At 34.4% G+C, this 25,437-nt stretch overlaps 1 protein-coding gene across 1 annotated transcript in view; it reads left to right on the forward strand.

Moving 5' to 3' along the window:
* Window positions 1-25,437, forward strand: part of UPF2 (UPF2 regulator of nonsense transcripts homolog (yeast)) — a 178,389-nt gene that overhangs the window by 80,798 nt on the left and 72,154 nt on the right. The window contains exons 8-9 of the mRNA XM_006891842.1: window positions 3,478-3,563; window positions 20,766-20,874. Coding sequence (XP_006891904.1) covers window positions 3,478-3,563; window positions 20,766-20,874 — 195 coding nt within the window. The remainder of the gene's footprint in view (window positions 1-3,477; window positions 3,564-20,765; window positions 20,875-25,437) is intronic.

A 25,437-nucleotide genomic window follows, 5' to 3' on the forward strand; every position in this document is an offset into this window, starting at 1 on the left:
AAAGAAGATTAATCAGAACTGGCTTTGACAAGCACTGTGGCATTTTGACAAGAACAAACTGGGAGGAGGGTAGAGAGAATAGTGCAACAGTGAATGAATGGAAACCCAAAATCTCTGTAAATGTTTATGAAAATTAATAAAATATAATTATAGGGAAAAAAAAAAACCTGCTTAAGTTCAGCAGGATTAATAGCTCAAGCAAAATGAGGACATCTCCAAAGTAGACCTCCTGTGCTTTCATTTCTCTCCCAGATGGTAGTAACTAAAGTCAAAGAATTTATATGTCTGTGAAGCCTTTTTTAAAAAAAGAAAGTCTCATTCATCTTGGCATATTTTTTACTCTTGTAGTCTACTGATTTATTTGGCATATTTACTAATCTTGGTGAACTAAGCAGTAACATGCATCACGGACTCCTGTGGAATTTTCTGAAAATTGTTGTGTCTTGTTGTCTATTCGCCTTTGAGTATTATAGCATGGGAAGTATTTATTTCATTTTCTGTTGTTATAAAATTCATTTGTGTTAGTATATGTAAGTGTAAGTATATGCTTCAAAGGATAATTAAAAAGAACTATTGAAGTACATGTTAGTTTTGGTCTATTTCTATAATTTAGTTGGAAAATAAGATATTAGCAATTTATCATTTTTCTAAATGTTGATGTGAGTTTTTTTGGTTATAATTTATGTTGTAAAAGAAGATACTATTAACAATTTAACAATTTTTATTTCTTGAAAATATTGACTTGATGGTTTGTTGAGTTTTTTTTTTTTTTAGTTGACTAATGCTAACTAGTTTCCTTGTCTGAGTGGTACATGGACTTTAGGGATCTTTATGAGTTTTATTACCAAGCTAGAGAATATTATTTGTGACAGTGGCTTATTAGAAGTTATATAAAAGACCATTTATTAAAGTTCTTAGACCAAAATTTTGCATGGATGAATGGCTTAAAGACAGTAATCTGTAATTTTGAGCTATTTCTGTTTTAATTCTTACTAGTATAATATTATAATATTATAACTATTATAATTAAATATTATAACTAGTATAATATTTCTGTTTTAGTCTTACTAGTATAATAAACTTTAGTGTTAATAAAGTGTTTTAGTAGTATTCCTTGATGTCCTTGTATGGCAAATATTATTAGGTGTTCTGCTGCTAAGGGAAGGATTGCTGGTTTGATTCTACTCAATCTCTTCAGCAAAAAGGTCTTATTAACTTTAGAGAAAGAAGTTACGAAGACTTCATGATGGTACGCAGTTCTATTCTGACAAAAATTGGGGTCACCATGAGTCCAAATTGACCTGATGGGATTTAATTTAATAATATTAGATTCTTTTTAAAGCAGAAGAAAAGACTTAAGGAATAAGTTGATTTTTACATTTTTAGCTAATGATACGAGGTATATATATTTGTAGATAGTTGAGCTGTTAAGTTTTCTTGGTTTTGAATCTTATTAACAGTAGTTGTGAGAGTGACAAAGATTATTTGCAAGACTATTTCATCAGGAATTTTCATCAGATGGAAGCTATTTCATTGTATCATTGTTTGCTCTTTAGTGAAGAATAGATATCCTTTACATACAGCTCAGAGAAATTTGAGTGTCTTTAGTTTTTCTCATTCTAATATCCACATGTTGTTGTTGATGTGTGCTATTGGATCAGGACTGTCTCATAGCTGACCCTCCAGTGGCTTTTTCAGAGGCCATGAATCACATGGGAGGAGATTACCATCCTTCTCTGGCAGAGTGGCAGGGGGATTAGAACTGTGTGCCTTTTGAATTATAGCATAGTTTATTACCACTAGAACTCTCTAATAAGGATTAGTATTAATGATAAGCAGGAAGCCCTGTTGGCTTAGTCCATAGCGATTGCCTGCTGACTCAAAGACTGTACATCTCTGGTGATTACAATTCCCTAGCTGCACCTCGAGAGAAAGATGTGCAACCTCCTTTAATTGCAGTTCACAGCCTCTGAAACTCAATGAGACTGAGCGGAGTAGTGGAAGAAACCACTGTGAATCAGAACTGACTAGATGGCAATGAATTTAAATTTGATCATGTGTGGAAAAATATTTGGTATACTTAAAATTATATTTGTATACCCTTTTAAAGTATAACTTAAACTTGTTACTTTTTAAATTAAATACTCCAAACATCTTTTGGCATACTTTGATGTAAATTCTTGTATTTTAAAAACACCAGTTTTTCATATTTTTGTTTTCCAGAGACTTTCTAATGTACATATATGTTCCCCAGATTTTTTTCTGTAATTATAACAGATTCTGAACACACTGTTAAAATATCAGACATAGGGAAGCTTTAGTGGCCTAGTGGCAAGAAAACTGTGCTGTAATCCAGAAGGCTCATGGTTCTAATCCACCAGATGCTCCACCGGATAAGGAGGGACATTCTTTTGTGCCAATGGGATCTGATTTGACGGCACATAACAGCAACAACAACAACAACATATTTTGGACATATTTTCTTATTAAAATAAAAAATAGCAAACTGCTTTACAAAGCAACAGTTATAGACACTTGTTTTAATCCTATAATGTGGTTTCTCTAGTTTGAGTTACCAGATCTGACAGTTGGCACTGAACAATTGTCGGTGTTGGAGCATGTCTTACACTTCTATGTTCCTGTGAATAATTTTTGCCTGTCTCTCATCCCTGGTTACTCCATATTTGTTTTGGTTAGTAATTATTTAACTATTTTGATTACTGTCTATTTCACCAGGGACTTTTGTAATACAAAGTTTGATTTACTTAATTTTATTTATTTATTTAAATTTTATTATTATTTTTTTGTGTGTGTACCATCAAATTGGATCTGACTGGTACAGGAGGAGATTGCCACTCCTTCTCCAGCAGAACATCTGGTGGATTTGAACCGTGTACCTCTGAGGACTTAATTCATCTTAATGAGAACAATGGCATTGATTGTCTTTTTCATAAAATTATTTTCCACATATCTCGTTATAGGTCTTTACTGGGAAGTTTATTACCAATGCTAGATTTCAAGTACAAAGTTTTATAAAACATATTTTTAAGGGGAGCTCTGGTGGCCTAGTGGCAAGGCGCTGCAACTACAACCCCAGAGGCTCACGATTCAAATCCACCAGATGCTCTGCCGGGGAAGGAGGGACAATCTCATCCTGTACCAGTCAGATCTGATTTGACGGTACACTCACACAAAAATAATAAAATAAAATAAAAAAAAAGAACAAACAAAAACATAGTTTTAGTTATTTAAGGGTGAGGATTTTAAGTTTAGTTATCTTTTAATCTGATATGCTTAGGGTAATAGTGTCTTTTTTTGTTTGTTTGGTTTTTTTTGGGTAATAGTGTCTTAGAACCATTTTGAAATATTTAGAAGCAGGTAGAATATAGTAGGTAAAATTTGTGCTCTCAGCAGCTAAATTGAGGATTCGTTTTACTTTCTGTGAAGCTAATTTAGATTTTTTTTTTCCTCCTGTAGGCAGCAATGGATTTTTGCATGAACATGAACACAAAAGCCAATAGGAAGAAGTTGGTACGAGCACTCTTCATAGTTCCTAGACAAAGGTCAGTATTTAAAAAGCATCGTTTGCTTATTTTTTCTCTCTGTAGTGATGGCTGTAAGATAAAAGTTCTCATACAGTTGTCTTTTTAAAATAGTACTTGCCTTTTGATTTTATTTTGTCTATAGCCATCCATTATTTTATTAGCACATTTTCTAAAATTTGTTTTTTAACTGATTTTTGTCCTCATTAGTTCTAATGGAAATACTTTCTTATGCTTATCTTTTTAATAATAATAATAATAATAATAATAATAGCAACAACAACAACAACTAGACAAAATTATTTCACCTTTCTCCCTTTGAGGATAAAAATGGTATATACATTTTTGAGGGGCATTTTAGTTTGTGTACATGCCAAATGAATTCATTGGCATGGCATCTAATTCTTAAAATTGTGTTTAAACAAAAGAGTATTCATATAGATGGGTAATTATGATAGTTTAGAGCTAAGATCAGGAGCTTGGGTGGCTAGTGGTTAAAGCCTTTGGATGTTAACCAAAAGGTTGAGAGTTCTAAGATTGTTCTGAGTGAAAAAGGTGTAACAGCTTTCATAAAGATTTATAGGCTTGGAAAGCCTGTGGTGCAGCTCTAGTCAGTTCCCTAAGATTGCTCTTACTTTGCAGCAGTGGGTTTGACTTCTTGTTTGTTTTATAGAATTAAGGTAGTCTGCTTGGAGATGCATTTATGCATATTCTGTTGCATTAGACCTTCATAGAATTCTTATGTTTTAAAATGAAAATCCTACTTCACTTGTAAATTTTAGGATCACTCACAGACTTGACCTAGAGGAGATTCAGAAGATCAGTGTAGAAAATGTTTCATTTATTCCATAAATAAGTAAAAATTTTTGTTAACTATCGTGGCAATACATTTAGCTAAGGTTCCTACTTTTTATCATAAAGTTTAGCTAAGGTTGCTAACTTTTTATCATAACGTGAGGATTTCATGAAAGATTTCCTCAACAAAATTTTTATTTGAAATGTATGAATGAAGTTTTGTCCTATTTTCACTTCAAAAGTAAGCTACAATAGTTTCTGTTTATTAAATACAGTACTATGTTAATATTTCTCAGTGAAACTAAATCACTACTTCCCTCTCTTGTATTGATTTTTATATCCTATCAAATATTAATATGAGCATTTGGTTTTCAGTTTTGGTGAGAGAAGGTAAAATGTTATCTAGGTGAGATTGTGACCCATGGATGAATATATTTACAACAGACTTTTATCTAAAGTGCCGTCAGGTATGCCATTTTATGTAAAACTAAGAAAATAGTCCTTTTTTAAGGCTTTGTTTGTAAGATTCTATTTTCATGTATGTAAAATTGGGGTGAAAATTTCAAGTTAAACCATTTTTTAATTCCTTGAACTAAATTATTTTCAAATGATTCTTTTTACTTTATACAATTGAATGGTATGTTATGTAATTGTTTTTTCCTACACTGTTTATTTGAATGAAGAAACTCAGTAACAAATATTTGAACTTATTTTTATTGCAATATTTATAACGTAATAAACTAAAGCTGACAAAAAGAAGTCTCTAAAAAGATTGTTTTATGAAGAATAAAAGTTTCTTTTCATAAAAAACATATGTTTAAGTTGTTTACTTCTAAGAGAACATCTTTCCTCTCTGTTTTCCTCTTCTACTCCACAAACACCCTGAATAAAGAAAGTCCAGACCTTAAAAAGTATATACTATTATTTGATGATATGCCAGTCATTTCAGTTGTAGCTGAACGCATCTCCTGAGCTCAGCAGATGTAATGCTTCCAGTTAAAAACAGTTTGGAATCTACTGGTACAGACTGGAAAGGAGTAGGAAATAACAATTTGTGATCAGAGAGGAGGGCAAATATAAAAAAGAATGCATTCTAGAGTCATGAAGAATAAACTACACTATGATGTACTTGAAATTTAAATGATTAGCGAAAATGAAATTATAGTATTAAATTTATTCGTTCTTTAAACCAAAGTCCTTAAGAGTCCACTGTGTTCAGGTTGCTATGAGTTGTGCTGGAGATGACAGGGTGATACTTGAATTAGTTTACATTTAGAGAACACAAATAATTCTAAAGGCAGTTACCAAGAAGCATAGTATGTTTTAGATACAGTGATACAGATTTATTTGGTTTATTTGAGAGTTTTAGAGAAGATTTTCCAGAATAAAGGTTATTGGATCTTGAGAAAGAAGTTAGCTGGACTACGGGTGGATTAGGTGAAAGAATGTAAAAAGAACATTTCTGATAAAGGCAACAGCTTGTGCAAAGGGCTAGTGAAAGGAAATGCCGTAAAACTATTGTAAAAACCATTTTCTTGATCTTGAGCATTGTCCTTTAGACTATAAGCTTTTTTTAGCCACTGTAGCTCTTGAAACTCCTGACTTCTTGAGCATCTTTTGTTCTCTTTGTAGCCTTGCTTTTCCTGTTGCTTTTTACTCTGAGATAATCTTTATTCTCCCACTGAAAAATCTCCAGTTTACATTTTAAGTCTTATCCCAAGAACTATATTCTCGCGGAAAAAAACCCCTCTTTGTTTTCTTTATATAGATGCTTTTTTATAGCACTGTGAACATAATGTCTTCATATTCAGAATTATGCATGTTGTATCCCACTTGCTGGTTTGCTGTATTTCTACTAAACTCTATTCCTACCAGACTATATACAAACTGTAAACTCTCTGAGACTGGGGACTATGTCCTAACCAAGCTGTACCCCTAGCAAGCTATAAAACTAAGAGTTATTTGGGAAAGGACTATAATTAACTTCATGCTTCATATTTCCAGCTCAAAGCATGTTTGTATTAGTTACATACTACATAATTGAAGATATTTGATAAATTTATTCAAAAGCTTAGTAATAAATCCGCATGACTGAAACATCAGAAGTATTAAAACGTGCTAAAGAGTGTTTTTCATATCCTTGTTTTCACTCCTCCAAAATAGAAATTAACTTCCTTTTAATAGTCTTGATTCTTATTTCCAGAGACTTTTTAAAAAAATGTATAGAAAAATTCAGTTATAGCTTATTTTTTTAACACTGGTGGCAGCTTATTACATATATTATTGTGAACTTTGCTTTTTATATCCAAGAGATCTTTTCATGTCAGTGTCTATATTAAGACCTCCCTTGTTTCTTCTTTTAAAAATGCTTGCTTTTATGAATGTAGTGTTTTAACTGTTTCAGACATTCTGATCTTTTACCATTACAAACTGATGTATTTATGCGCTCTTCTTTTCCTCTTTAGGATTAGGCTAACAGTCTATTTGACTTTTGTCACCAAAAAAGCCCCCCAAAATTCAACTTTTGGACTCATATACTATTGTTTCAGTATTATTAATTTTAAAAAATTTAGTCATTCTGGGTTTTTGCTTCATTTTTTTTTTCTCAGCTGTGTCCCTTGTTTAGCAATGTCCCTTAGTTCTGACCTGTGATTTTTGTTTTTATGATAGAAATTATTTCATTAATGACTTAAGAGCTATTTCAGAGTTGAAATTTTCAGGTAATAGAACTTTTTTGCTTCCCCAGAGGTTGTATGTTAATTAATATTGTTACAGTACTGTGAAAAGAGAATGCGGTTGTTTTCACCTTACAGAATTTATTGATGTTTCCTTTCTGGGTTAATATTGTCAGTTTTCATGAAAATTTTTTAAAAAGACATTTTCTTTGTTAAATTAGTTCATCAGGTACTTATTATTAAATAACAGTTTCATTAAAATCTGTTTCCTTACCTTTTTTAGTCCATTTATTTAGAGATCATAGGTTGACAGAAGAAAAGTAATCGATGTTACCCATTTCTGCCCTGATTACAGTTTTCTTAATCTTCTTTTTATGATATTTGGTGTACCGTTTATCTTTAAAGTAGCTGTCTTTGTCTTATTTAATACTTTTTGGCCTCAATTTTGCTGTATCTGGTTTTTTGGGTTTTCTTGTATCTGTTATTTTTGATATGTTCTTTTAGGGAACTTTGGTAGCATAGTCTGTAGGGAAGCTGTACTGCTGACCCAAAGTTGGTGCCTGTCAAATGGTTTGAATCCACCAGAGGCTCTGAGGGAGAACAATGGGAATTTTCCGCCCATTAAAATGATAACTGCTATGATTTGGTTCCAACTCAATAGTGATGAGTAGTATTAACTTACTTTATTGAAATAATCATTATAGTTTGGCTTTATCAAAAGTTTATAGAAAAGCCATATTTTCATTCATTCATAAATAATACTCATTCATTGTCCCTGAGTCCACATTGCCATGTACCTCTTATTCTGGATTGTTGTCCTACAGATAATACCTTTTAAACAGTTCTTTCCTTCATATGTTCCATTTCAGTGTTCATTATTTATCCCCTCTTTTTTCAGGTATTCCCCAACCCCATGTCAGTCTTGTTTTGTAAGGTTTTATGCAGTATTTTCCCTTTGGTGACTGAGAAATTTCACTCAGCATAATGTCCTCCTCCACGGTTCCCATGTTGGGTGATATTTTATGAGTTCCTTGTTTTTCAGTGCTGCGTAGTATTCCATTGTGTGAATAGATAACACACTTTTTCTATTTGTTCATTTGTTGATGGGCATAGGTTGCTTCCATCTGTTTGCTGTTGTGAATAACTCAGCCATTAGCGTGAGTGTTTATAATATCTGTTTGGGTGCTCTGGTTTCTTTAGGGATGGTTTGGCTTGTTGATGATATAGTTTATATATAGCTTTTACTTTTATGCTTTGTTGATATTTCTATATTTTATATATGTTTCCTGTCAGTCAAATTGTATAGCACAAATTTATGTGAGAATTGATTTCTGTTATTTACTTCTAGTGTCTGTAATCTTTTCTGAAGAGCTCTATATTTAAAGAAAACATTCAGCCTAAACCTCTATTTTCCGAGTACTAAGTAGAGGGTGGGGCACTCAGGTGACCTTGTAGTAAGAGATTGGCACTGCCAGCACAAAGGTAAGAAGAAAGATGGGCAACCTCCTGTGTAATATACAACCTCTGAAAACCTACTTAAGGGGCAGCCATGAATCAGTCCCAACTTCACAGCACGTCACAACCCAACAAATTAGAATAACCTGGTGGATAAGGAATTAACGCTGCCAACTCAGTGGCAGGTGGTTCAAATCCAACAGCTGCTCCAAAGGTGAAAGATGTGCAGTATCCTACCCTGTCATTTGTTGTTGTTTTGTGCCACAGAGTCTGATCCAACCCATAGCTGACCTTCAAGTGAGTTTTCAGAGGCAGTACATTGCTCAGGAGTAGATTACCCATCTTTCTTTTTTCAGTAATTTTTAAAAAATTATACTAGTTTATTTACAAAATGCAAATACATTGTTTTCCAGAACAGATTCTTCTAATTTCCCTCAACCCCCCAGTCATCAAATTGTACAACCCCATTATTAATTCCCCTCCCCCTGCCCATTCTCATCCCTCTGTTCCCCTCTCCCTTGGATCCTTACACTCATTCCACAATAATGGTTTTATACAATATTTGTCCTTGTGTGATTAAGTTAGTTCACTCAGCATAATGCCCTCCAGTTGCTCCCAGGTTAGGTAATAATTTACAAAATCTTTGTTCTTGTGTGCTTCGTAGTATTCCATTGTGTAAATATACCATAATTTCTCAATCCATTCTTTTGTAGTTGTAAATCTGGGCTGTTTCCATATTCTTACGATGTTAAATGACATTGCTGTGAACATTGGTGTACAAGTCTCTGTGCCTCAGTTCTCATTTTTTCAGGGTGTATTCCAAGTAGTGAAATAGCTGGATCATATGGAATTTCTATGTTTAGCTATTTAACAAAAAAAATTGAATTTTTTTTTGTGTGTGTGTGTACTGTCAAATTGGATCTGAGTAGTACAGGAGGTGATTGCCCCTCTTTCTTCAGCAGAGCATCTGGTGGATTCAAACCACATACCTCTGGGATTTCAGTGCAGCCTCTTGCCACTAGCTCACCAGAGCTCCCTAATGTTGAGCTTTTTGAGGAAGTGCCAAACTGCTTTCCTGAATGGTTGTACCATTTTATAATTCCACCAACAGTTTATAAGATTTCCTTTCTTGCCACATCCTCTTCATCATTTATTACTTGCTGCCCTGTTAAACTTTGCCGTTGTTACTGGAGTGATATGGTATCTAATTGTGGTTTTGATTTGCATCTCTTATTGCCAGTGATTTTGAGCATTTCTTCATGTGTCTGTTTGCCCCTAATATCTTACTCTGTGAAAATTCTTTCCATGTCTTTTGCCCAGTTTATAATTGGATTATAAGTCTTTTTCTTGTGGAGGCCCAGCAGCATTCTGTAAACTTTATTTATGAGGCTCTCGTCTGAGATGGTATTATCAAATGTTTATTCCCAGCCAGTGGGTTTTCTTTTCACCCTGTTGGAAAAATTTTTTTGAAAGAAAATTTGTCCATGAAGAAGGCAAAAGATCATTTAAAAGGCTGAAGAAGAAGAAAAGACCAAGATGGAAGTCAGATGAGACTCTGAGTATTGCAAAGCTAAGGGAAGAAATCAAGAAATCAAAGAACTGAACAGAAAATTTCAAAAGGCAGCTTGGGATGACAAAGCAAGGTACTATGATGAAATGCACAGAGTGCTGGAGTTGGAAAATCAAAAGGGCCGAACTCGCTCAGCATTTCTTAAGCTGAAGGAGTGGAAAAACAAATTCAAGCCATGGGTGGTAGTACTTAAAAATAGTTTGGGTGGAATGTTAAGTGATTCAGGAAGTATCAAAAGAAGATAGAAGGAGTACACAGAGTCACTATATCAGAAGGAATTGGCTGACACAGAGGAATGTTATGAAATAACATGAGCAAGACCCTATGGTGATGAAGGAGGAAGTTCAAGTTGCTCTGAAGGAATTGGCAAAAAACAAGGCTCCAGGAGTTGACAGCATACCAATTGATTTATTTTAGCAGACAGACGCTGCCCTGGATGTGCTGAGTTGTGCCAGGAAATCTGGAGGACAGCCAGCTGGCCAACTGACTGGAAGAGATCGATATTTGTTCCCATTCCAAAGAAAGGTGACCCAACAGAGTGTGGAAATTATTGAACAATATCATTGATATCACATGCAAGCAAGATTCTGCTGAAAATTATCCAAAAACATTAGGAACAGTATGCCAACAGAGAACTGCCAGATGTGCAGGCTGGATTTAGAAGAGGTCACGGTACTAGGGATATTATAGCTAATGTTAGATGGATCTTGGCAGAAATCAGAGAATACCAGAAGAATGTCTGTCTTTGCTTCGTTGACTATGCAAAGGCTTTTGACTGTGTGGATCACAAGCAGGGAAACACTGGATGGTTCAAAATCAAGAACAAGAATGGGGTCCATCAGGGATGTATTTTGTATCCATACCTTTTCAATCTGTATGCAGAATAGATCGTTTGAGATGCTGGGCTGTACGAGGAGGAATGTGGCATCAGGATTGGTGGCAGAATCATCAACAACCTGTGTTATGCAGATGACACAACCCTGCTCACTGAAACTGAGGAGGACCTGAAGTGCTTGCTGTAGAAGGTCAAGGACTGCAGTCTTCAATATGGATTGAAGCTCAAAATTAAGAAAACAAAGATTCTCACCGCTGGCCAATTGGCAGCATCAGTATAGATGGTGAAGAGATTGAGATAGTCAACAGGTTTAGTTTACTTGGTTTCACAATCAACACTCTTGGCAACAGCAGCCAGGAAATCAGGAGACAAATTGCATTGGGAAAGTCAGCTGTGAGGGACTGCTCAAGAGTACTGAAGAGCAATGATGTCAGGCTGGAGACTAAGGTGTTCCTGATCCAGGCTATAGTCTTTGCAATTATGTGCTATGCATCAGAGAGTTGACAGTGAATAGGGAGGGATGATAGAAAGAGAATTGATGCCTTTGAGCTGTGGTGCTGGAGAAGAGTTGAATACACCATGAACTGCTAGGAGAACAAAGAGGTTTGTCCTGGAGAGGGTGAAGCCAGAATGCTCCTTGGAGTCAAGGATTCTGAAGCTTCGTCTGATATACTTTGGGCATGTTGCAAGGAGGGGACTGGTCATTGGAGAGAGACATCATTTTTTGGGAGAGTGGAGGGACTGCACAGGAAAGGAAGACCCTCGATGAGGTGGATTGATTCTGTGAGTGGAGTGGTGGGAATGAGTGTGTTTGATATGGTGAGGTTGGCACAGCATAGAACGGCGTTTAGGGCTCTTGTACATAGGGTTGCTATGAGTCGCAAGTGACTTGATGGCACATAACAACAGCACCACATGAATTTAATCTTTAGGTCTCATCAGTTTTATCCTCTTCAGATTGTGCATTTCTGGCTGTATTTGGCAGTCTATTTATGCCTTGGACTAGCGCTTCTAAGCTTGATCCTAGTTTGTCTTTTAAGAACTTTATGGTTTTGGGCTTTACTCCCAGGTCTCTGATCCACCTTGAGTTGATATTTTTGTGTGATGTGAGATGTGGACCCTCTTTCATCTTTCTGCAGGTGGAAGTCCAGTTTTGCTCGATAGCTGGGTCTATTTCTGGGCTCTGAATTCTTTTCTATTGGTCTATGTGCCTGTTAATTGTACCAGTACCATGCTGTTTTGGTTACTACTGCTGTTAGTAGATTTTGAGGTCAGAGAGTGCTCTCTCTCCCACTTTATTTTTGTTTCTCAGAAGTGTTTTGCTTACTCGGGATCTCTTGCCTATCCAATTAAATTTTACAATTTCCCTTTCAATTTCCTTGAAAAACGAATTTCATATTGGATTGGGATTGTGTTGAACATGTAGATTGTTTTTGGTGGGATTGTCATTTTAGCCATATTGAGTTTTCCTATCCATGAACAGTAGATTGCCCATCTTTCTTTTGCATAGCAGCTGGTAGGTTCAAACTGTGTCGCTTGGATTTCAGTGCAGCTTCTTATCATTAGTAAAACTCTCAAAGGGTCAGCTGTGAGTCAGTTCTGACTTGATTTAGCAGAAATGAGAGGTTTTTGTTAAAGCTAGATTGTTGGACCAACTTGATGTTTCCTAGTTGTTTAAATTTTAGTGACCCGTAAAGCATTTAATTAAGAAGGTCATTTTTTGTTCTTTTGTCCTTAACCTTCTTGTGTCATTTGACAGAATATCACCTGCCATTTATGCCTGTTTCTCATCTCCGTTCCTCCCAGCCCCTTTTGTTCCCAAACCTTTCTCTTTTGAGTAAAATTGGCTTCCAGGGGAGGGACAAAGAGGCAGTAAGAAGGTTGATTTAAAGTCAGCAGGCTTAGCTTCTTAAAACCAGTTAGGACATACTGTTGTTATGCAATGTTGAGCTAGGGTTTTCAGATGCTGTGAATCATATTCATGGAAATTGCCCATCTTTCTCCTACAGAGTTGCTGGTGGATTTAAACCATCTACCTTCTTACCACTAAACCACCAGAGCTCCCTAGGACATTGTTGTTGTGTGCCTTTGAGTCAGAACCAACCCATAGCTGACCCTCCATAGCGGAATCTCCAATTCAGAGATTGCCTGTTCTTCCTCCATGGAGCAGCTGGTAGATTTGGATCACTTGCCTTTGGGATTACAGCACAGCTTCTTACTAGGACACCAGAGCTCCCTAAGACATACTAGGAGTAGTAGGCAAGTGGATGAGTCCTTGGGATGAAGAAAACAAGTTGGATTCTGGGGGGAAAAAATAGGAAGTATTTTTAATCACATGCTTTTAGTGCCTTCTGTGTCTTGGTCTTCCTGTGTAACTAAATTCATAATTGAGTAAGCTCTGCTTTTGTCTATAACATTCTTTCTCAGTCTCTTTTATATTTTCTGTGGCTAGAATCTCCTCTTTACCCATCCTGTGTACCTCACTTCGGCTAATACTTATTTTATTTGAATGCTTGCAACTGTTAGACTCATATGATGTGTATCTATTAATTGTCTTTAGCAAAAAAATGGAGCTTTTATGTGGCCTATATAGGGTGATTTAAGAAAAATGTAAAAATGCATTTTTTAAACAATAGGCTTTCTTGATAAATCATTAACATTTCATACCACGTACCCACCTTTAAAATTTTTTCTTTTTTTATTTTTAATTTCAATGAACATCTACAGAGATTAAAATTATTTTTAACATTTTCTAAACAGTTATTCATGCATATTTTGTTTAATAACATTAATTGCAGTATTGACGCATTGTCTGATTGTCCTTCATCCTTTTAATGTGTACATTTTAGTATGTTCATAGGATTTTGAAACCAACTCCATACTCCAATGTTAGGTCATTTTTATTTCCCCTAAAAAAGGGGTGGTGTCCTATTTCTGTATGTGTACATTTTCTCCCCAGCTTCTGGTTCAAAATAACAACTAATCTGCTTTCTGTGTCTATAAAATTTTCTGTTCTAGATATTTCATATACATGATAATACTTCAGTGTCTGGCTTCTTTCACTTAGCTTATTTTCAAGGTTCTTTTGTAATGTACAGTGTATCAATATTAATCCTTTTAATGACCAAATACTATTCTGTCATATACTTATAAAGAGCTCAGGTGTAGCATTGACTCAGCTGTGAATCAAAGTTGATATCTTCAACCCACCAGCTGCTCTATGTAAACGATGTGGCAGCATGTTTTTGTCAAGATTTGTTTTTGTTGTGTGCTGTTGAGTTGGAACCGCCCCATAGATGATCCTTCAGTGGGCTTTCAGAAGCAGTAAATTACATGGTAGGAAATTGCCTGCCCTGCTGTGGAGCAGAATCTGGGGGATTTGAACCAAGTGTCTTTGAGATTGCCGCACAGCTTCTTAGTACAAGGCCACCAGAGTTTCCTAAAACTTTACAACTTTGGAAATCCTGTGGAGTAATTTTACTTTGTCCTTCAGGGTTATTGTGAATTCTAATTGTCTCCAAGCAATGGGTTTGTATACATAGAACACATTTTTGCTTCTCCGTTGGTGCTTGCCTATTGGTGCAGAAGCTGTGCTGCAATCCCTAAGGCATGAAGTTTGAATCCACCAGCTGTCCGTGGAATAGACAGTCTCCAGTGTGATTTATACTGCCTCTGAAAACCTGCTGTCCATTCCAACTCAAAACATACATCTTTTTTTCTTTTTTCTTTTAAAATTTCATTTTATATTGGTTTGCTTGCAACGTTTGTATACATTGTGTTTCACACTGTTCTTCATTCATACTGTGTTTAATACAATCATTTACATGCATTATGTTTTATAAAATCAATTACCATTGGACCTTGCCCATCATTACTCTGTCTTTTCAAGTCTCCACTGGATCCTTCCAATTTCTTTCACCCCCTCCCTCCACCCACAAAATAGTGCAACCTTGTGGTTTCAGTCTTTCTTCTATCAGAATTTTGCCTGTCGTCTAGTGGTGAGAATCTTTGTTTCCTTGATGTTGAGATGCGATCCATATTGAAGGCTTTATTCTTTACCTTCTGCAAGAAGTGCTTCAAGTCCTCCTCACTTTGAACAAGCAAGGTTATATCATCTGCTTCAGGTTATTGATGAGTCTCCCTCCGATCCTGATACCTCATTCCTCTTCATAGAGCCAAGCTTCTTGAATAATTTGCTAAACATATAAATTGAATAGGTATATAGAGAGAATACAACCCTTACTAATTTTAAACCAAGTGCTCCTCCCTTAGGGAGCTCTGGTGGCCTGGTGGCAAGAAGCTACACTGCAATCCCGAAGGCACACGGTTTAAATCCACTAGCTGCTCCGCAGGAGAATGGGCAATCTCATGGGATTAACTGCCTCTGAAAACCCACTTGAGGGTCGGTCCGCTGTGGGTCGATTCCGACTTGATGGTCCACAACAACAGCAGCATTCATTTTTCTGTTCACACTACAGCCTCCAGGTATATATTTAGATAGTATAGGTTTCACATGAGGACAATTAAGTGCCCTGGGATTCTGATTCTTCTCCATATTAGCCGTAAATTGTTCTGATCTTCACTGTCAAATGCCAGTGCATAGTCAATAAAGCATAAGTAGACATTTTCTGTTCTTTACTGTTAGCCAGGATTCATCCAACATCAGCAGTGATACTCTTGGTCTCACTCTCTCTTCTAAATCCTGATTGAACTTCAGGCAGTTTTCTAACTATGTACTGTTCTAGCCATAATTATGGTATAGATGAGATAAAGTGTTTTAAACTTTTGTCATTGAATTATTGTACTTAACATAGTTTTTTAAAAGCGTATCAGTATTATAGCATGCATCTATCATAACTTTATGACAAATATTCCATTGTGTGGCTAATACCACAACAATTTATTTATTCACTCATTTGTGATGAACATTTAACACGTTGCTGCACACTTTTATTTGACGACCATGCTTAGAAACACATTTTTTTTTTCTTTGTTGTATTACCATCATTTGTGGCAATGTGTTTAATTATTTCTACCTTTTGGCTGTTGTAAATAGCTATTGCTCCTTTTTTTGATGGTTTTGTATTTGTGTTATTGAGTTATAAGAGTTCTTTATATTCATTGTAGAGCCAGTTACAAGACAAAATGTTTTAAAATTTATTATGGTCAATCTTGACAATTCTGAAGGTTCTGTTCTGAAACAGTATTTTAACTTACATAAAATAAGTAGTGTTGGGAGCTCTGCTGGCCTAGTGACAAGAAGCTGTCCTGCAATCCCAGAGGTGAGCGGTTCGAATCAACCAGATGCTCTGCTGGAGAAGAAGGGACAATCTCCTCCTGTACCAGTCAAAGCTAATTTGACAGTACACGCAAATAAATAAATAAATAAAAAGATGAGCATTTTTAAAAAAAAGTAGTGGTTAAAAAAAGTCCAAAATTTTACATTGTATCTTCCACTCTTTAAAGAACTAATTTAAATCTATTAGAAATTCTCTTAACTCCGTATTAAGAAATTAGATACTTGCTTTTAATTTTTGAGATAATTTAGTATGTAAACACATGTAATAATTTAAACATCACATAGAGTGTATACATTTTAAGTATCTAATACTCATGTAAAGAAACCTATCATGGCTACTGCCTCAGAAATCTCCCTCACATTAGGAAAAAAATTTTAATCTTTTGTCACTCAGAATAAGAGAAAGAACCCAAGAATCTTTCAGTTTAACCATAGATTAGCCTGTAGTTAGTTTTAATAACTTTGAAACAAAATTAAGTTTAGTAGATTCAGAATACTTTACTTATATAATTAGAATATTATTAAAAAATGTATCACTTTTAATTCTCAAACATTTTCCCCATTCTTTTTCTTAAACAGTTTTAAATCCAGCTTTTAGAAGAATTTACTGGAGTTCTTGTGAAAGAATGTTTAGTTAGAACCTCCACTTTACTAAGTTTAGATCTATGAAAAAGATTTTTGGTCACTATTAGTACACTGCGCAGGAGAGGAAGGCCCTCTATGAGGTGGATTGATTCAGTGACTGGGATAATTGGGATGGGAGTGTCAGAGACTGGCACAGGACAGAGCGGAGTTTAGGGCTGTTGTACATAGGGTCACTATGAGTCGCAGGCAACTCGACGGCACATAACAACAACATTAGTACACTGCACCACTTGATGGCGATATTGCATTAGGAACTATTGGCATAGTGAAAAAGTAACCAGCTTCAGGATACATGACCCTAATCTTTTGTTTGTTCTGTTTTACAATGAAGAAAATCCTTTGTATTCTTTAATTGAATTATAACAGGATTCTTTCATATTTCCTCCATAAGCATTTTTGAACATAGATAAAATTGAATGCTTTTAGTAGTTAAATTCCTTAGATTTTAAAGAGTAAAAGAAAACTGGATATTTCTTTCAGAGACCTATTGATTAAAAGGTAAAAACCTATAACAGTTACTTCTCTGTGTGTGCATGTATTTTTGCATTCTTGTTATTTTGAATTCTGATTGACTATTTACTGTAGCTGTACTGAAATAGCTCATTCATAGGACTTTGAAAATGTTGATATTTTTGTTATTTTGAGGAAAGTGGTTTACCTATTATTAAAAAAATAGTCTCTTAGAATTCAGTTTTTAGTTTTTTTATTGGCTTGCTCATAATAATTTGTTTACATTGTGTTTCATTCAGGTACATGATAGGTTTTTTTTTTCTTATGCCTCCTCCTTCCACTCACCAAACTCTACATCTCTGTGATTTCTCCCCCTTCTTCCTTTACCATCTCCCCTTGGATATCTTTACATGTTTTACTGGTTATCCTTCTGTTTTTACAATAATGGTCTTTTGCAATATTTGTCCTTACGCACCTGAGTTAGTTCACTTAGCATAAAGAATTCAGTTTTTGAAAAATATATTAATTTATTGTCTTAACTGCTTTTAAGAAGTCAAGATGAAATTTATATCCAGCTTAAATTTTAACACAATTTTATTTTTTGTGTGGATTAAAATGTTTTATTTTAATAATTTCAGTGTGATTGGTGTGACATGTGACATCTCCCTTTTAGGCTCACATTTTTAGGAAGGCAGAAAATATGGAAGCATACTGAAGCAAAACTCACACTGAATATACATTTTATTACATTATTTATAACAAAAAGGACTTTTTATTTTTTGAAATGATAAATGAACAGCAGATAGTCTTGCAACTTGACTTAAATATAAGGAAATTAGAAAATAACTTTTTATATTGTGGTTATCAGCTTCTTAACAAGTATACCATTACAGTGAAATAGTTGCAGTTAAAATATTAAAATAAGAAACAAAAAGGTATTAAAAAGATTTTAGCAGGGTCATGACATTTAATATCACTGTCATTACATTATAAAAGGTATAGTGGGAAAAAAGGATATTAGGAACTTTCTAGTTTGGCAGGAATTTGGCTAGTATATAGAGGTAGAGGAGTCTTAAGAATGTGGAATATCTAACTTGAATGTGAACAGCTTCAAAGAAACAGGATAACCTGACTATCAGGAAAGCCTTAGAAGCCTAGATTGTATGGGAAAGATTGAGTGTGAAAAACAATATATACTAACTTTAAATAAATGTGTATTAAAAAAAAAAAACACCACACCAACCTCCATAAGTAAAGGGAAACCTAACATATTTTTCTAAAAAAATAAGTTTATGTCTATAAGATTTCAAAATACAAACTTGTCATTATATTTTCCCTCCACAAAATAAACTCATTTTCACTTTAAAAAAACCCTCAACCTAGATGGTCTTGTTCTGTGCTGTTGAGTCTGAATTGACCCATGGCTGACCTTCTAGTAGTGGGTTTTTAGAGACGGATTCTCCTAGGCAGTCTTTAAAAAAATCTTACCAAAGAAAAACTCCCTCATTGGAGGAGCAAAGGGGGGGAGGGGGGAGGGGTTTGTGCGGGGAGAAGGGTGCAACAATGAATGAATGGAATTCCAAAATCTCTGTAAATGTTCATTGAAATGAAAAATAAACTAAATTTAAAAATAAATCTTACTAGACTGGAAAACTCTGACCTGTATTGTTAACTAAATGAGAGAGAACGAGCTCACATTTTTATTTATTTTTAAATAGGTAGCTACATTTGCCTTTATTTTGGGGGCTGAGAGGAAGTTTCCATATAGATAGGGCTAAGTGGAAGAAATTTTAAAAAAAGAAAAAGTGATGAGTCAAATAGAAGGAAAGGATAATGACGTATCTGGTTTTGAACTTTTGATGCGAAGTATTAACAGTGTTAAACTATTGAAAAAAGATAACCAAGGTTACGGTAGTTTAAAAATATCAAGAGTTGTATCTTAGAAAAAGTTAAATAGGGATTTCTAGAAAATATATTAAAGAATATAATAAAGGTTTAAGAAATAAGTTAGATTATATATAAAAATATTTTAAAATCTCAGTGAAACAAAACGTATTTTTAAAAAAAATACAACGCATAGTTCTAAAATTATTGTTTGATGCTGTTAAATCACCTTCCATTCATAGTGACACTATGAACAACAGATTGAACTCTTCTCATGCACAATCTTCACAGTCTCTGCCCTCCTCAAACCCACTGTGGCTGTCACTGTTTCAGTACATCTCATTGAGGCTCTTCCTCTCTTTCACTGATCCACCACTACTATCCCCAACATGATGTCTTTTTCTAAGGACCACTGCCTCTAGCCAATGTGCCCAAAGTTTGTGAGATGAAGTTTCACTGTCTTTGCCTTTTTCTTGGCATATATGAACAAACATATCCAGGTAGGTTGCTTCTGTTTGTTGAAACACCATTTGATACACTATGAATTCCTAGATCTTAATTTTTGCTAGTGTCTTCAGTGCAGCTTGAATAGCTTCTTTCATTATTATTGATTCTTAACCATAATTATTTGCTACTTTCTGAAATGGTTCAGCATTGAGCTGTCTTTTAAATGACCTTTTGCTTTCTTCCTGTATGGTTCCTTGATGCCATCCCACAGCTCATCTAGTCTTTGTTGTTAGCACTCAATGCATATCTAGTCATAACTATGACTTTTCTATAGTTTCAGTTTGAACTTTCATATGAATGATTGATGTTCTGTTGTGGAGTGGGTTATTGGCCTTGTTTTGATTCCTGATAATGGGCTTTTTGTGGTCTCTTTCCACCAATCAGTGGGCGTTCATTTATATTGTTTATGTTTTTCTAAAAAGGTAGCAAGAATTGAGTGCTCAATAAAAGCAAGAGACAAACTGGTCACACAGGGATGTTTAGCAATACTTAAACTCTGTATTAGTAAAAAACAAAACAAAACAAAACACCCAAATGCTGTCATACCTGTTGTTCAAAGGTCAGCTGTATTTAAAGTAAGAATAAATAGGCTTATGAAAATTTGAGTGAATTCTACAGTGAGTGAAATAAATGTTTGAGTGTGGATGTTTTGGTATTATTTGGGCCTCTTAATTCTTGTTAATGGTTATATGTTCTATAGACATTAAAGTTTCCAACTAACTGTATGTTAAGGAAATGATTTTGTTTTGCTTTAAGTAAGTTACTTTTAGATTTGTAATACAGATACTTAGTCCATAACTGTGCTAACTTTAGTTAGTCCTGTCAGACCGTTGTTTTCTTTACTTGGTATTTTATTTTATAAAAATTACATAGTCACTGAGATTGCAGATGTGGAATAAATACAGTGAAGAGGAAATATCAGATTATTCATTAACTTTGATAAAGCAAATTGAAATTTAACTACACTCATTATGATAACAATAAATAGACACGTCTATGATTATCACTTTTTATAATTTAATGTATGGATATATCTGAGAAAGTATAAATTTTAAAATTATTTCTGGTATGTCTTTCTTTTTACACATCTTACATATAACTTTTGCAGGTTGGATTTGCTACCATTTTATGCAAGATTGGTTGCAACATTGCATCCCTGCATGTCTGATGTAGCAGAGGATCTTTGTGCCATGCTGAGGGGGGATTTCAGATTCCATGTATGTATTTAAGAATTTATTTTATGTGATATATATACTTATAAATTGAGTGAGGATTCTTTAGTCTTATAAAATAATTATTTTGTTGATAAGCATATTTTTGAAATTTGATATTATCAGAATTTATGGAATTCTAAATTTTCTAAATGCAAATTTACTTAGCAAAGTTCAGTATTAATATTATAATCCAACTTGAAGCTGATCTGTTCCTGCTACCTTGTTTCTTCCTTTGTAGTTACTTTACGTTTGATCGTTAAAATCGGTACAACCATCAGACTCTGTTGGTGTTCCCAGAAAACTCATAGGAGATTGGCTATGTTAGTTAAGGCAGAGTGCCCCACTTAGGATACATGTTGGTGTAGTGGAGTCCAGATATTGTGGAGGTTCCATAAAGTCTCATATTGTGTGAATGTTATTGTAGCTTATGTTTCATTGCAAGATTTTTGTCTCTTAGGTGTATTGGTAAGGTCTGTAAAGAACAAGCACCGTGATCAGATTCTACTGTTAGATTGCTCTTCACTTCTAGGATTCTTTGTAGATTTCTAGGAATTCTCTCACCATGTAACACCATGACCTTGCAGACAGGACAGGGTAAAATGATACCATGAAGCCTATAAAGTGGGAATTAGAGGTTCTCAAGTGTTTGTTACTCAGTAGGAAAATTTTGTTTATGTTATCCAATTACAGAAAGTTGCTTGGAATGGAAATAAAATCAGAAAATAATTATCTTTATTATATACTTTTTGTGTTTATTTTGTACGTGCTTACTGTGTTGAGCCCTCAGACTATACACACTTTTTTTTTCCCCTCAGACTATACACACTTTTTTTTTTTAAATTTTATTTTATTTTTGTGTGAGTGTACCGTCAAATCAGATCTGACAGGTACAGGAGGAGATTGTCCCTCCTTTTCCCAGCAGAGCATCTGGTGGATTCGAACCGTGTGCTTCTGGGATTGTAGTTGCAGCTCCTTGCCACTAGGCCACCAGAGCTCCCCTATACACACTTTTAAAGGCAGGAATCTCATTATATAGTTGAGGATAGAAGGAATGAGTACTTAAAAGAAGCAAGAATGAAATAAAAATGCAACTCCTTAATAGATGTGATAAGGAATTGCTTGTTTAGTTGCTGAGTGACTCATTAGAAATTGAATTGCTTCAAGTTCAGGGAAAGGAGAAGCCTTTTTTAGGTTGGAATAAGTTAAAATTTCAGTAGGTACCAGTTGTTAAATTTGTGGTTAATATTTTCGGCCAACTATTGATACAGTGTATTCTAGATTTTCATATATTACACAAGAAAAACATATTTAAGAAAGTTTTGTTTTTAGCACTTTAGGTAATTTGAGTATGTTACTCCCCAGAGAACACGAATAAATACTGCTAACCAAAGAAAGACATTAAAAAGTCATAATAGTTTTGTTGATGTATTTAATTTCTTCATACAAACTGGTAATTTTTTTACTAGTACATAGTAAGATCTTTGTTATGTGAGTTATGCTTTTATTCTTTAACCAGTTCCCAAAGGTGACAGACTACACGTTGATGGATCAAAAATAATTAATACTTAGGCAAAAACTTTAAAAATTATAGAAATTCTTCTAAAGTACTTTATTCTTCACTCACCATTTTTGAAAATTGAAGTAAGGAGATGGACATATTTGTTATAACTGGCATAATACTGGAAGAATACCACAAGTCCGAGAGTACACTTTACAAACTGCTTTTCTCGGGGGAGACAAGAAAGAGAACGTGAGATAATTTATTACCTTCTACTTCTTCCATGATTTATCTAAGCCTTTGTAGCCAGGTTATACATTTTCTCAGCAGTCTCTCATTCTTCAAGATTAAGACAGATAGCAGGTTTTATTGGTATTTTCAGAACACATAGAATTGACCATATTGAGTTTAGGCTCATCCTGTGAAATTAAAATAATGTTGTTTTATAAAGTGCCATGCCATCAACTCCAGCTCATAGCAACCCTATGTATAACAAATTGAAACCTTGCCCTATCTGGCACCATCCTCATAATCTCCACCATGCTTAAGCCCAATGATAAGAAAAAGCCTGACTGTATTTTCAGTTATTCTTGTATACCCCAAACCATGCCCTTTCTTTTCCTTCTTGTTCAAGTTGTTTACTCTACTTCTCCTGATGTTTACCCTTTGATACTCTAGCACAGACCACTCGTGTCTCCTAGCTGCCTGGTTAGTTGATTTCATTGCAGATGCTAAACCTCTAAATGTTCCTACTTTTGGAATTCTTGTCATCTTGGCTCTACTAACATTGTTACTGTGATCAAGTTGCTTAAGTGCTTTAAACTTTCAGGTTCTTTTGCTGATAAATAGACTTAATAATTGTACCTTTTTCAATAGAATATTCTTCAGGATTAAATTGAAAGTGTACAGTTTTTCACACACTGCCTGAACATAACTGTCATATTAATAATCATTATCTCTTCTTGGTTCTTTACTTATGACTACCATCTCAGTCTCCTTAATTCATTTTCTTTCTGCCTTAGTTATGTACTATAAGTTTCCAGCCCTTCTTTCTATACTCATTTTGTTATGGAACACATTCTACTGGCACTTCAATTAATATCTATTTCTTTTTTTTTAAAATTTTTTTTTTTTTTAATACCTATTTCTTAACAACTCCAACATCTCTTCCTTGGTCCTAGAAAACCTCGTGTACTTTTGGCTGATTATGTCCAAAACCACATCCTTTTTTTCCCTCAAAAATAACTTTCTCAAAAACAAAAACAAAAACAAAAACAAAAAAAATAACTTTCTCAAATCTACTTTTGTATTTTCCCTGTAAGTACATATAATTGTTTGTTGTTATGTGCCGTCAAATTGCCTGTGACTCATAACAAACCTGTGTACAACATCTCTGAATCCTGCTCTATCTTGAGCCAACCTCATTGTCTCTGACACACGTACCCCAATTACTCCAATCACTGGTTCCATCCATCTCATTGAGGGTCTTCCTTTCTTGCACTGTCTTCCACTCTACCAAGGATTCATTCTCTTCCTCTCCAAGGATTGGTCCCTTTTTGCAACATGTCCAGAGTGTGTCAGGTGGAGCTCCAGAATCCTTGCCTCCAAAGAGCAGCCTGGTTTCACCCTCTCTAGGATGAAACTGTTTTCTTCACCACCACAGTAATATAGTTTAAAGAATCATAGGATAAAATTAGCTCCTCTTCTTTCCCTCCAAAGAATTCATTCATGAGTGAGTATTCAACAAATTCTACTTCTACTACACTTCAAATCTAGCATTTCCTTTTTTAAAAAATTATTATTCATTTTAATGAAAATTTACAGACTTTGGATTTCCATTCTTTTCTCCCTGTCCACCCCTCCTCCCCCAGTACAGTCCTCTCTTTGAAAAGTAAAAGAAAAATTCTTTGATTGTTTTACTATCATTTCCTTTTTATATGTGCTGCCGTTGACTTTCATCTTATCATAAGTTAGGGTAATGCTATCCTTGTTAATCTAAATAGCTAATCTAAAAGCTGCATAATAGATGAACAAAATGGACATATAATCGTAATATTAAAATATATTGCCACTGAAAATGGTACTTATAGAGAACTTTTCATATTAATCTGTTTTGTTTTAAAACATATGTAAAATGTTAATGTGTTGATCATCATGTTACACTTAACAGAATAAAGGATACTAAAGTATCTATTGGTATTATTAACAGTGGCTCTGTCTTTGCTAGTATAAGAAATATTTTTCTAATTTTCTGTGTTCTTTGAAAATTTTCAATTATGAATATACTTGTTCAGTGATGGAAGGAGAAACTTTTCATTTATTGCTTTTAGGTACAGTCAAGTCAATTATGGTACATACCGATCCTGTGAACAACAGATTTGAATCTTGTCCATCCCTCACTCATCCTCATGATTTCTATTCTGATTTTTAACTTTTCTTTAAATATAATGAAATCATTTTGACTAATTGATATTTTACAAATCCTTTTTAAAAAAATTTATACTTTTACCAGCCTCCTCTTTGGTTTAAATAAGTTGGGTCTTTCTGTCTGTCTGTCTGTCTGTCAGTCACCTGCTCGCTCTTGCGCTCTCTCTCTCTCTCTCTCTTTCAAACATACACATATCTAAATTATATGTGTGTGTAACTGTTCTGTATAGTTTATGTACATTAAAAGACATAAAACATAAATTGAAAGACATAAGATAGGAGAAAGAACAATACAAATGGAGCTTTGCGTGTCTCTTTTGGGAGTCATCATTATAGATAAAGAATCTTACATTTTGAGATGAGTAGATTGGAGAATAAAATAAATGCCTATAGCGAAGCAGATTTACCCATTGATAGATACTGCTTACTCAGTGTTTAGTATGTAGTGAATGAAGAGTTTGTTGATTGATTGAATGTATATAACCAAAGGGAGCAAATTACAGAGGAAAGAAAGTGGTGAACTTAGAGGGACTATTTTGATGGGGGACAAATGTCATTCTTTTTTAAAGGGAAGTAATGAATTATTAGGCTTATTAATCACGTTATATGCTATTATATAGAGTTTTTATTAATGTATATAC

Source organism: Elephantulus edwardii, unplaced genomic scaffold, assembly GCF_000299155.1.
Source record: "Elephantulus edwardii isolate Elephantulus edwardi_28Jun2011 unplaced genomic scaffold, EleEdw1.0 scaffold00105, whole genome shotgun sequence".
NCBI lineage: Eukaryota > Metazoa > Chordata > Mammalia > Macroscelidea > Macroscelididae > Elephantulus > Elephantulus edwardii.